Source organism: Lissotriton helveticus, chromosome 12 (assembly GCF_964261635.1).
Source record: "Lissotriton helveticus chromosome 12, aLisHel1.1, whole genome shotgun sequence".
NCBI lineage: Eukaryota > Metazoa > Chordata > Amphibia > Caudata > Salamandridae > Lissotriton > Lissotriton helveticus.
The window spans coordinates 845067398-845081586 of record NC_136073.1 but is presented as its reverse complement, the minus strand read 5'-3'; the positions used below and the strand labels follow the sequence as shown (position 1 = coordinate 845081586).

General features: G+C 47.5%; 1 protein-coding gene across 1 annotated transcript in view; it reads right to left on the bottom strand.

Annotated features, from left to right (window-relative positions):
* The window catches only part of ONECUT3 (one cut homeobox 3), a 224928-nt gene extending 218488 nt beyond the window's left edge, over positions 1–6440 (bottom strand). Inside the window, exon 1 of the mRNA XM_078669976.1 lies at positions 5408–6440. Within this exon, the coding sequence (XP_078526102.1) occupies positions 5408–6440 (1033 nt within the window). The remainder of the gene's footprint in view (positions 1–5407) is intronic.
* Positions 6441–14189: the final 7749 nt, after the last annotated feature.

Here is a 14189-nt window from a genome sequence, read left to right as displayed (position 1 = left end):
AAACCGCTTGTGTGCGCGGGAGGGGGTGCAAGCAGTACACCCGGCACGGGCTTATGTCTCATGCCACTAGAACACGTCACGCATGAGCAAAACCATCATCCATCACACGCTTGTACCTGCGTAAACGTGAGCATGGACTCACGCGCGCACACGAGCACGCACACGCCTCTCTGATTTCTTTCTTCCTTGATCCCTCTCACGCCCATTCAAAGGAGGACGTCGCGCGAGGCGCGAGAGGTCCCCTAACGCCGCTCGCCCGATGGGCCATAGATCATTGATTGGCTGCGCCATTTGTAAAGTGAAGGGCCATCATATCGATTCGTTGGCTGGAGGCGCAGCTGAGTTGTGACCCGCTCAGCTGCCTCCAGGAGCAGGCCTTCCCCGCAAACAAAGAGGCTGGAGCGAGGCGCATCATCCCGGGCACTGCCTGTGTGACCTGTGACACGGCCACCCTGGCCTGCAGGCGGAGCTGGGCACGGGGCAGAGCGGGCGTGGGCACTGGGGGCACGGCAGGCCCTCTAGAACCACAGCCCGCTCGCCTTTCCACTAACACAAACCATCACAGCCCACCGCCTAGGGATGATGTGCGTTTCTTATAGTGACAGGTTGAACGGAGGCCATTTCGAAGGACCATACCGGGCCGGATGCACGTTTCCGTGTGTGTATCACTTCCGCTGAAATGAGAGCACCCTGGAAAGAATATCGACTTTATAAACTCTTCCGTCTCCTTAGCGGGACCCACGGATGAAGGGGGCACTGTACACTAACATAAATATTACATATGTATGCTCCTATAGGCGTGCTTGTGCAGACACAGTAACGCCTTGGGTATGCACACAAACGCACGTCAGCACTGTGTATACACACACACAGGCCTCGTGTTTATCAGAGTTCATATCACATGTTATATAAAGTGAAAACGTGTTTTTGAATGTAGATATAATACATATTTCATACACAAGTATCGTGTTTATGAGTGTAGATATGATGCATGTGATACACACAGGCATTGTAGAGATATCAGACGTGGTATATAGAGAGGCGTCGTGTTTATGAGTGTAGTTATGATAGAAGCATTGTGCTTATGACTATAGAAATGATACATATTATATACATCGGCATTATGACTGTAGATACAATACATATTATATATATAGGTGTCCTGTTTATGATTGTAGATACAATACATATTATATAGGGAGGTGATTGTTTAGGAGTGTAGATACAATACATATTACATATATAGGTGCCCTGTTTATGACTGTAGATATGACACCTATTATATATAGAGGCATCCTGTTTATGACTGTAGATACGATACATATTATATAGGGAGGCGATTGTTTAGGAGTGTAGATACAATACATAATAAATACAAACACACACACACATATATATATATATATATATATATATATATATATATATATATATATATATATTGGCATCCAGATTATGATTGTAGATATGATACCTATTATATATAGAGGCATCCTGATTAGGACTGTAGATACAATACATATTATATAGAGAGGCGGGTTGTTTAGGAGTGTAGATACGATATATATTATATATATATATTGGCATCCTGATTATGATTGTAGATATGATACCTATTATATATAGAGGCATCCTGATTATGACTGTAGATACGATACATATTATATAGCGAGGCATCCTGTTTATACCTGCAGATTCAATACATATTATATAGAGAGGCATCCTGCTTATGAAAGTAGATATGATACATATTATATTAGGAGACGTCTTGTTTAGGAGTGTAGATACGATACATATTATATATATATACTGGCATCCTGTTTATGATTGTAGATACAATACATATTATAGATAGAGGCGTCCAGTTTATGACTGTAGATACGATACATATTATATAGAGGCATCCTGTTTATAACTACAGATTCAATACATATTGTATAGAGAGGCATCCTGTTTATGACTGTAGATATGATACACATTATATATATAGAGGCATCCTGATTATGACTGTAGATACAATATATATTATATAGAGAGGTGGCTTGTTTAGGAGTGTAGACAAGATACATATTATATATACATAGGTGTCCTGTTTATGACTGTAGATATGATACATATATATAGAGGAATCTTGATTATGACTGTAGATACAATACATATTATAAAGGGAGGTCTCTTGTTTAGGAGTGTAGATACAACACATATTATATATAGCGGTGTCCTGTTTATGACTAGATACGATACATATTATATAGAGAGGCATCCTCTTTATAACTGCATATACGATACATATTATATAGCGAGGCATCCTGTTTATGACTGTAGATATGATACATATTATATAGAGAGGCAACCTGATTATGACGGTAGATAGGATACATATTATATAGAGAGGCATCCTGTTTATGACTGTAGATATGATAAAGGCATCCTGTTTATGGCTGTATATATGATAGAGGCATCATGCTTATGCCTATAGATATGATACATATAATATAGAGGCATCCTGTTTATGACTGTAGATACCATACATATTGTATATAGAGATGCTTCCTGTTTATACCTGTAGATAAGATACATATTATACAGAGAGGCATTGTGATTATGACTATAGATATGATGCATATTATATAGAGAGGCATCCTCTTAATAACTGCAAATACGATACATATACCGAGAAGCATCATGCTTATGAATGTATATATGATACACATTATATAGAGTGGCTTCCTGTTTATGACTGCAGATATAATACATATTATATAGAGAGACATCCTGTTTTTGAGTGTAGATATGATAAATATTATATACAGTGGCATCCTGTTTATGACTGTAGATATAAAACATATTATATAGAGAGGCTTCATGTTTATGACTGTATATAAGATACTATATAGAGAGGCATCATGTTTATGACTCTAGATATGATACATATTATATAGAGAGACATCATCGTTCTTGTGGGTGTAGAAATTATACATATACACACAGGCATCATGTTTATGAGTGTAGATATGATTCATATTACACACACGCATCGTGTTTATGATATGATACATATTATACAGACAGGTATCGTGTTTATCAGTGTAGATGTGAGGCATTGTGTTTATGAGTGTAGATATGGTACATATATTATATATGGAGGCATTGTGTGTAGATATACGTATTATATACACAGGCATCCTGTTTATGGGTGTAGATATCATAATACACACACAGGGATCATGTTTATGAGTGAAGATATACCTATCATACACACAAGCATTGCGTTAATGTGTAGATATGATACTCATATACACTCAGGCATTGTGCTTATGAGAGTAGATATCATATATATTATATACAGAGGCATTGTGTAAATGAGTGTAGATATGATACACACATACACTCGGGCATCATGTTTTACTGTAGATATAATAGATACTATACACACAGGCATTGTGCTTATAAGTGTAGATATCATACATATACACACAAGCATCATGTTAATGAGTATAGATATGATACTCATATACACTCAGGCATGGTGTTTACGAGAGTAGATATACCTATTATAAACACAAGCATTGTGTTAATGTAGACATGATACTCATTATACACATAAGTATTGTGTTTATGAGTGCAGATATTATCCATATTATACACACAAACATTGTGTTTATAAGTGTAGATATGGTACTCACATACACTCAGGCATCATGCTTATGAGTGTAGGGATAACGCATAATATACACACAGGCATTGTGTTTATGAGTGCAAATATTCATATTATACACACAGACATCGTGTTAATGAGTGTAGGTATAATATATATTATGCGCACAGGCATCGTGTTAATGAGTGTATATTTGATACTCATATACACTCAGGCATTGTGTTTATGAGTGTAGATATCATACACATTATACACACAAGCATTGTGTTAATGAGTGTAGATATAATACATATTATACGCACAGGCATTGTGTTAATGGGTGCAGATATCATACATAATATACACACAGGCATTGTGTTTATGAGTGCAAATATCATACATATAAGCACAGGCATGGTGTTTATGAGTGCAGATATACATATTATACACACAGGCTTTGTGTTAATGAGTGTAGATATCATACATATTACACACTCAGGCATGGTGTTTATGAGAGTAGATATCATACATATTACACCCTCAGGCATCTGGCATGTTGTTTATGAGAGTAGATAGCAAACATATTACACACTGAGGCATTGTGTTTATGAGTGCAGATATACATATTATACACACTGGCATTATGTTAATGAGTGTAGATATCATACATATACACAGGCATTGTGTTTATGAGAGTAGATATCATAGATGTTATACACTCAGGCATGGTGTTTATGAGAGTAGATATCATACATATTACACCCTCAGGCATTGTGTTTATGAGAGTAGATATACATATTACACACTCATGCATTAGGTTTATGAGTGCAGACATGACACTCATACACTAAGCATTGTGTTTATGAGTGCAGATATGATACTCATACACTAAGCATTGTGTTTATGAGTGCAGATATGATACTCATATACACTCAGGCATTTTGTTTATGAGTGCAGATATGCATATTACACACTCAGGCACTGGGTTTATGAGTTCAGATATGATACTCATATACAATCAGGCATTGTGTGTGCAGATATGCATATTATACAGTCTGGCATTGTGTTTATGAGAGTAGATATCATAGATGTTATACTCTCAGGCATGGTGTTTATGAGAGTAGATATCATACATATTACACCCTCAGGCATTGTGTTTATGAGAGTAGATATCATACATATTACACACTCATGCATTGGGTTTATGAGTGCAGACATGACACTCATACACTAAGCATTGTGTTTATGAGTGCAGATATGATACTCATACACTAAGCATTGTGTTTATGAGTGCAGATATGATACTCATATACACTCAGGCATTTTGTTTATGAGTGCAGATATGCATATTACACACTCAGGCACTGGGTTTATGAGTTCAGATATGATACTCAAATACAATCAGGCATTGTGTGTGCAGATATGCATATTATACAGTCAGGCATTGTGTTTATGAGTGCAGCAATGATACTTAAATACACTCAGGCATTTTGTTTATGAGTGCACATATGCATAATACACACTCAGGTGCTGGGTTTATGAGTGTAGATATCATACATATTACACACTCAGTCATTGTGTTTCTGAGTGCAGATATGATACTCACACACTCAGGCTTTGTGTTTCTGAGTGCAGATATGACACTCGTGCACACTCAGGCATTGTGTTTCTGTGCATGACACTCGTACACACTCAGGCACAATACTGGGTGCTCCCGCGGCACCCCAGACTCTACAATGCCCCTGGGGGGCACACTCCACCGTCTCTCACCTGCAAGCCTCAGGGCCGACATCCTTTGAAACTCGGGCTCCTGCAGCCACTTCCACATTCTCCGGAAGGTTTCCCGGCCGGACTTCAGCTTACTCCAAGGCTTGGGGTTCCTCAGGAGGTCCGAGAGCGTCCCCTGAGACCTGCACAAGATCCTCTGGGCAAAGATGGCCTGGGGGATGCTGTAGCGCTTCAGCTCGGCCGTGATCCTCTGGGCCACCTCTTTGGTGTTAATCTCCTCCACCTGGCCGGAGTTGGATTGTGAGCCCGACGTGGACGCCTGCCGGTCCCTGTCGCCGAGCAGCGCGCCGTTGGACTGGGAATGGTGGTGCCCGTGCGGGTGCATGCCATTCAAAGGGCCCATCATGCCGCCCCCGGGGCCCCCGAGTCCTCTGCCCAGGTGGTCTTCGCTCCTGGAGAGCATGGCGGCGTGCTGCTCGAAGCCATTGGGGGAGAGCATCTTGTCGTTGGACAGGTGCCCGCCGGGGCCGTAGGGGGCCAGGGACTGCTGGGAGTTGTGCAAAGATCCCAGGCCGTTGGAGAGGGGGGACAGCGGCTGCCCCATGCTGGACATGTCCTTGGGGTAGTGGCTGTAGAGGTTGCCCATGGATGCCAAGCCTCGGTCATCCCTCATGAGGGTGAAGCTGCCGCTCACGTTGCCGCCCAGCCTCTGGTGCGGGTGGTGGTGGTGGTGGTGCGGGTGGTGGTGATGGTGGTGGAACTTGTCGGAGACGGTGGAGATGGGGGGCAGGTGCTGCAGGGGCGTCAGGGTGGTGTAGGTGCTGCTGAGGCTCATGCCCGAGGGGGACTCGCAGGACATGCTCATGGCAGGGTGCAGGGGGCCCGACAGCGAGTGCTCGGGCCGGTAGTCGCCTCCTTCCAGGATGGAGGCCATGCTGGAGACCATGGCGGGGCGCCCGTGGGAGACCAGGTTCCGGTGAGACGCCTGCCTGCTGTGCGAGCCCCCCATCAGCTCCCCGGCCTGGGAGTGGGACACGCTGTGCAGGTTGCCCAGGTTTTCCATTGTAAGTTCCATGGCGCGGAGGTGGCTGGCTCTTCGCCTCGGCTTCCTTCCCAGGGTGTTTCGGATTCAGAGCGGGGGCATGGGTTCCAGCGCCGGGCACTCAATCCAGCATGATTTGACGAGGTCCCACCGTGCCCGGGGCTCTGCTCCTGGATGTCGCCCTGCCGCTGTGGGAGCTGCGGGCTCTCTCCCGGTCTGTGCGCCTCCAGCAGCGGGGCTCAGCTCAGTGCCGGCGCGGCGGGGCTGCTGCTGCTGGACGGCTGCACATTGCATGAATCCCAGCCCCACAGCCAGCCTGCGCCTCCCAAGCAGCCGCGCCTGACGTCAGCAGCTCGCAGCTCAGCGGCACCCATGCACCTTCCCTCTCACTCCGTCCCTCTCAAGCTCCCGCCTCCCACGCCCCCTCTTTCGCTCTCCGTCTCCCTGCCTGTCGCTACTCTTGCCCCCTCCCACGTCTACATGTCCCTTCACTGTAATCGCGTCCCGTTGTTGTGTTTCCTTTCCTTTCTCAGCCTTCCAACCCCAAACGGGCGCATATCTCCACTCGCACAGCTCCTTTAATCCCAGCTCCGTTTGCAAGCATCCAGTTGACATTGGCCATCTTTCTCCAGTTTCCTCCTTTCATGTGTTCAAGCCCCATTCATTCACTCTTTCCCGCACGCTTTCACTTTCCCTCCGAATCCTTTCTTTAGGTGGCCCGCTGTTTTTACACCACGGCTAATCCACTCACCTGCTGTCACCACTATTTACTACTTTCCCCTTTCTCTGCCCTGTCTCCCACTCATCGAACCTTTTTGTGGTCGTCCGCACAGACCATGTAATATAAGGTGCGCGCATTTTTGGAAAATATGTGACCCCCATTGCACTACCACCAGCCTGCTAAAAGTGCGCGCCATTGAATTCAGTCTCAATCACCTTCCATGCTTTCAGCCACCCGTCTAACACCAAACCACCATTATCGCACCGCTTTAATCTCCTAACCACGCACGCCACAAGCATCAAACACCCAGTATTATCCTCCACACCTATGCAGGATTGCCATATTAAAACACTGACAGCCTCTGATCACCCACCGCCAAAATACAGTCATCACATCCCTCTTGCACACACACACACTGAATAAATAACTCCTCTCAACCATGCCCAGTCATACACCATCCATACAAACCCACTCTCAAATCCATTCATTCTCCCGAGAACACCCATCTTCAAACACCCAGCCACCCTCCAACACACCTCTACTGTCAAGTACTCTGCAAACCACACCCACCTGACTTTATTACTATCATCTTCAAACATATGAGCCACCCTCAATCACAATCATTTTCAGGTACACCTACCTATAATCCCCAGATCCACAACACACGTCACTAAACACACTCCTGATCATGTATCATGCTACACACCAGTGTCTATTTACCAAGCCAAACCTGAAACGCAGTAATGCTCCACAAGTCGAGCCACTACCGCAACTCACTCTTCACCAAGCCAACTGTGAAGGTCGGGGGCAGGAGGGGGGTCGCTAGGGTATACACGAGGGTTGGTGGTGGAAAGGATGACCTTAGGGCCTACAGTCCCCATAATACAGACACAGCCACACTCTAGCTTGGCTCCTCGCCATCATCCACGAGTGCTGACGTTACCCTTTATTTATACTCCCCGGTGCTAGCCGGCCCAGAGAGTTGAGTGGCAACAGAGTATTACACAAGCCGGGTGGCTTGCTACATCCCATCCAACCAACGAACTGCAAAACAATGAACTAAAATAAGAAAAGCCAAACATAACAAACAGTCCTGTGTGATTGATTGGTTTATTGTTAACCATTGAATTATTTAAAATCATTACAGTAAAAAAGTTTAACAGTCCTGTGTGGAATGTCCAAATCACAAACACCCTTCTTGAATTCACTTCAGCACAAAAAGTCTCTCAGTCGGGTGCTTGGCTGGGGATTAACCCGTAGTCTGTAAGGACGGCCTCCTCTGGAGTTGATTCCCTCTTCGGCCTCCGGGGTTGCGTCGCTGGGCAGAGCACCATGCCAGGAGGTCCCTTCTCGTCACTTGGGACTCCCCTAGTCTCCGGCGGGCGGTCATGGACTTCTTCCAGAGGCGAGCTCATCTCAATGCAGGGCTCCACAGCTTCAGGCCCGCGTGGGACTGGTCTCGTCACCTTCTTGAACCACGAGCCGTTTCTGGATATCTGATGTTCTCCCCTCTTCGCTGTGATCATGGACCCCTGCACCTGAATCACCTCCCAGGGTTCCTTGTCAAAGGGGGATCGGAACTTTGAGCCAGGGTACCGGTCCTTCACAACCACTTGATCTCCTTGGTGAAGATGGCAGTCCTGGGCTCGCTGATGCTGACTGCCTCGGTCATTATTTTGCTTCCGTTTATTTTGTGTTCGGTTGCTGTCCAGGACCGCAGGCACCCATCGCTGGCTGGTGGGCACCAAGTCTCTCACCGCTCGCTGCATCAGCAGCTCACTGGGAGCACACCCCGTGGTGGAGTGAGGGGTCTGATGATATGCCCTTAGGAAGCTATGCAGGCAACCTTCAAGATCTTCTTCTTGGTCCACACCAATCCTCAGGGCCTTGTTCATAGGCCCCGGATCCCCCAGCATGCTCCCCGCTCCCTCCTGATAACCTGATACCCACATTAAATCATCGACAGAGATTTGCGTGGGTGTAAAACGGCCGTGTTTAATATTTGACATTTCATAAACATGACAAGGCATTTCAAATTCATTCTTCACCGTTATATCAACACAATTTTATTATTGACTTTCATATCTTCTTCAGCAAGATTCCAATCCTCCAGCACTAAGGGGGCCTTCCAGCTCGCATCCTCCCTGCCGAGCATCCACGCAAGGTGCAACGCACCTGCGCCCATGAGGATTGGGCCCCCAAACCTCTGATCCTTGTCCGCCTTCACCAGGGGCCCCGCCCTCAGACCACCAGGCTGCCCAGGGACCCAGGAGGCTCGTAACCTGTCGCCCTAGCCTCCCCAGCCGCCTCCCCAGCCGGGGTCATATTTTCCAGTGGAGAGCTTACCGTCTCCCCCCCTCAGTGCTGGCCTAGGGAGTACGCAAGGCGGACTCCCGTCCATTCCGTCGGTCAATTTTACTGTTCCAAGGTCTTTCTACCGCAACACGCCCCTCTAACCTACTGCGCTAAAGGGACGGGTGGGTGGGAGTTAAATTAACAAAGGCGGGAAGTGGGGGAGGGGCACGCGCATCTGCGTGCCCGCGACCGGTTCGGTGTGGCGAAAGGGGCGAAGAGACTGGGGTCCCTGCCCCAAGGACCTAAATAGGTCCCCAGTCTCCGCCCCCGGCCCCACCGGAAACGAGTCACTGGATACTTCGGAAGTACAAAGCGGCCGGCCTTCCCCCTTGGGCCGCCGGGACTCTAAGCAAGGTAGGGGCGGGGGCCCGGGTCCTAAGTGCGCGCTCGTTTAGGCTTGCGCTTGTCACAGTCCTCATAAACCTCTGCATGTCACCGTTGGCCTGGGGCTACTGAGGCGTTATCCTGTGATGACGGATGTTGTGGAGGTTCATGTAATCTCGGAAGTCTTGCCCCTGGAAGGGGGCTCCGTTGTCAGCGCATACTTCCTCGCGGATTTCTAACAGTGCAAAGGTTTTCTCCAACACAGGCTTCAGCCCCTCAAAGGCCGTTGATTGCACCACTTCCACCACTGGTAATTTGGAGTAGCTGTCTATCATGACAACTGTGTGCCTCCCGTCCGGAAAGCTCCTAAAGTCCATGCTAATGTTGGTCCAGGGCTTGGTACTGGGTGCTTCAGTGATTATTGGAGGTGCTGATGGTCCACCCTTGTTATGAGGCACGCATGGCAACCCCTTACTTTCTCTTCGACCATCCGATCGACACCGGGGGACCACACCTTGGATCTAAGATGGGCCTTGGTCTTCTCAATCCCTTGGTGTCCTTGATGAGCGAGGTCCACTGCCCACCTCCAGAGCCGGGAAGGTATCACCAGACGAGCACCTCGTAGTATCACTCCCTCACATCCTTCTCTCAGTTTTTCTCGACACCTCCAGAGGCCAAGCCTGGCCTCCCGCTCTTCATCAGTCAGACTGCTTTACCCTTGGAGGAATGTTTTCCACTGGTGGTTATGCAAGGTTTCCTTAATCGTAAGAGTTCTGAGTGGCTCCGACAGAGTGGCCAGATGGGTATGAATCTGTCACAGTAATTAGCCATTCCTAAAAAGCTCCTCACCTCGGACTGATTTTGGGGTACTGCTGATGCCCATATGACTTCCACCTTGGCCAGGTCCACCTGCAGTCCTCGAGCCGAGAATCGGTACCCGAAGAACTCTACTTCATTTGTGTAGAACTCGCACTTCCCCTTGTGGAGAGTCAAGCCTTGCTCCACGAGCTGTTGCATCGTCGCTCGGAGTCTCGCAAGATGCTCCTCGAGGGAGTTGGAGAAGATAAGGACATCAACGGTGATGTTGATGACGCCCACCAACCCTGACAGTGCTTCCCTAATCGCGATCTGGAAGACCTCCGCCGCTAAGGGTACTCCGAAGCTGAGGCGCTTGAACCTTCAAAGTCCCACATGGGCTGAGAATGTAGTTATGTAGCAACTTTTTTCCTCCAGAACCAGTTGGTGATAGCCAGAAAGTCTACTTTGGAAACCCACTTGGCGAGGGTGATGTCCGCGACTATCTCGTCAATAGTGGGTGTGATATGCTACTCTCTCTTGATGGCCTTGTTGGGTAATCTCATGTCCACACAGAGGCGGATTGCCCCCGGTGGCTTGGGGGCAATCCCCAAGGGCGATACCCATGGGGTAGGACCTGAAACTTTCTCGATGACTGCATCCTTTTCCAGGCGCTCCAACTCGGCTTCCACTAGAGGCCTCAGGTGGACTGGCACCCGGCGACGCCTCAGTGCAACAGGCTTGATTGTGTCATCAATATGGAGTTTGACTTTGACCCTTTTTAGGCATCCCAGCCCTCTGAACAGTTCTGGGAATTCGGCCATCACTGACTCTGCATGGGACTGATGCAGTTGCTGCGCGAACATCACCAATTCCAGGTCGGCAGAGTAGCACCCCCGGAGCGATACCATGCTGTCTCACGTTACGTGGAATCGGGTAGTAGCGGATCTTACCCCATGTCTGACCTCCACCTCGATCATGCCCAGCAGTGGAATGGAAACGTCTCCCCCATAGGTGAAGATTTTGGCCTTGGTTTTGAGGAGTATGGGTCTGGGCACCAGTTGCCCATATTGGATGGCATCCAGGATGTTGATGGACGCCTCTGTGTCGATGACAGCCCTGATGCTGTTGTCTCCCACCCATAGCTGGCACATTGGAGGTGGTCTTTTCTTTGTGTTGGTTCCTCCCGTGTGCGAGACTACGAATACATCGTCCTCCTCATCGCCTTCCGTGTCATTAATTCTGCGGCACATGCTCTCCACCTCTTCCGTTTCATGCATGGTACGCACTGTGGGCCTCTGCTTCCTGTGTCTGCCTCCGCTTGCCGCCGACCTGGCCGTACTCATACAGACTTTAGCAAAGAGTCCAAATTTGTTGCACTTCAAACACTGCTTGCCTTGTGCCGGTCACCCTCTTTGTGGATGGCTCTCCAGTGCGCAATTTCCACAACCTCTCTTTCCCGGAGGTTCTCTGCCACCACTGGCACCTTCCCTGCCATGGCCGCTGAACTGGCGTCCACCCGCTCTTCTTTAATGGGGTTGGGGTACAGTGGCTGCTGAACGTCCGGCCGTCTCGCCAGCGCCGATTCCATCTCCCCCGCTCTCGCATCTGCCAGCTCGTGAGCTCTCCCCAGCACCAAAATATCATCCAGCGATATTACGAGATGGCGCAGTATGAGTTTGCGCAGCTCCGACGGCTTGCACCCTAATATCAGTTGCGCCCTGATCTCAAACTGTCGGTCAATCTCCACGCACGAACTTGCTAGTTTCCTGAGGTGCGCATGGAACATGCCAACTGACTCCTCCTCCTTCTGCTTCGCCTGGCGCAGTTTGAAATGCTCAAAGTCTGGGTTGACTTGTGGGTCAAAGTGGCGACTGAGTGCCCTGACAGCCTGCTCATAGTCAGTATTGTCCCCGTGTCTGGGAGGTCCTGAAAAAGTTTGTATAACTCTTCCCCTCCCATGTGGAGCATGGTTGAGCGTTTTACCGCATTGTCCTTCTCCCTGGTGGCGATGAAATAATTTTCCAGCTGCCCGATCCACTTGCGCCAACGTGATGCGTCTTTAGCCGGATGCACCAGCTGGCTAAATGGGGGCAGCGCTTTCAAGGACATGCAGGAGCCATGGTCTGCTGGTTCTGTGGCCCCTCCGTCTGCTGTACAAAACAGAAAAGTGGTCCGAGTTAAATAATCCTATGCGTTCATAAGTACTTGCTTCGTACCGAAAAACACCACATATAATTAAATACAATGGAATGTGACTGATGCAATATTCTTAGTCAAATTGCATTTATTATCCACAAGAGTTCATTCATTGAAATCTCAAACAAGGAATTCATCATATTATAATTGATAATCATTCATTCGATGTAATTGTAAATTCATTACATTCGGATAGTGCTCTCAGTGAAGAGGGGAAAGGAAGTGAAAAGGTGTGTGAGGGACTGGGTAAAGGTGGTGTGACATTGAAACATCACAATAAAATCAAATACGCCTTTACACTCAAGGTAATATTAATGTTCCCCAGATACATCACACATAGGTAAGGAAATGTTCATTGCTTTAGATCCTATGGTGTGTCAGGTTGGCGTAGTCTACGTTTCGACCCCTTGTGTGCTGAAGGGTTAGTGTTGCCTCATGTTGGGGTCTTCATCAGGACAAGATGGAGAGCATGAAGGAACGGTCGATAACTGGACGGAACAGTTATCGACCGTTCCTTCATGGCTACCCCAAACAATTGGTCAAACGAGCAAGGAAGAGGGCCTGGTTTTATCCACGTGAGGAGTTGCTCATTCCTAAAAACAACAAAGATGAAACAGAACACAGAATAGTATGTGTCACAACCTTTAATACAAGAAGTAACCAAATCAAACGGATCATAAACAAACACTGGGAATTGATATCTGATGACATCCAACATAAAGACCCGCCACTACATGCTTTCAAGAAAGCAAGGAGTATTAAAGACCATGTTGTCCGCTCCCTCTTTAAGACACCAGAGGTACCCACCATTAGAACTATGTGGAACCTCCCTCCTATTCTGGGACACTCCCGTTGTGGGGGTTGTAAAGCCTGTGACAGCACAATACAGACTAAGCAGTTCACTTATCGCCACCACAAAATTCAGCTAAAGAGTCAAACCAATTGTAATACGGCCAACGTAATTTATGCCATTGTCTGTCCATGCAACTTGATCTACATAGGACAGACTCAGCAAAAAGCTAAAACAAGGATACTTCAGCACATGAGCAGAATTCGCTGCCAAGTACTAACCGCACCGTTGGTTGCCCATTTTTCCTCCGCAAGTCACTCACCAGAGAGTTTAAAGTGGGTTATCATTGAGAAAGCATCCTTGGGACCTCGGGGTGGGAGCATTTCCAGCATCCTCAACACTCGTGAACTCAAGTGGATGTTCACTTTTGACTCCATTGAATCAGGGCTCAACGAGCAGGACAGTTCCTTCTCACAATTAGCTACCTTGACTTGAGCAGTATCACAGTCTTTCTCACAATTAGCTACCTTGACTTGAGCAGTATCTCTATTTAATGTTCAGTGGCCTTTACCCGCATGCGCGAGGTACGCCCCGAACA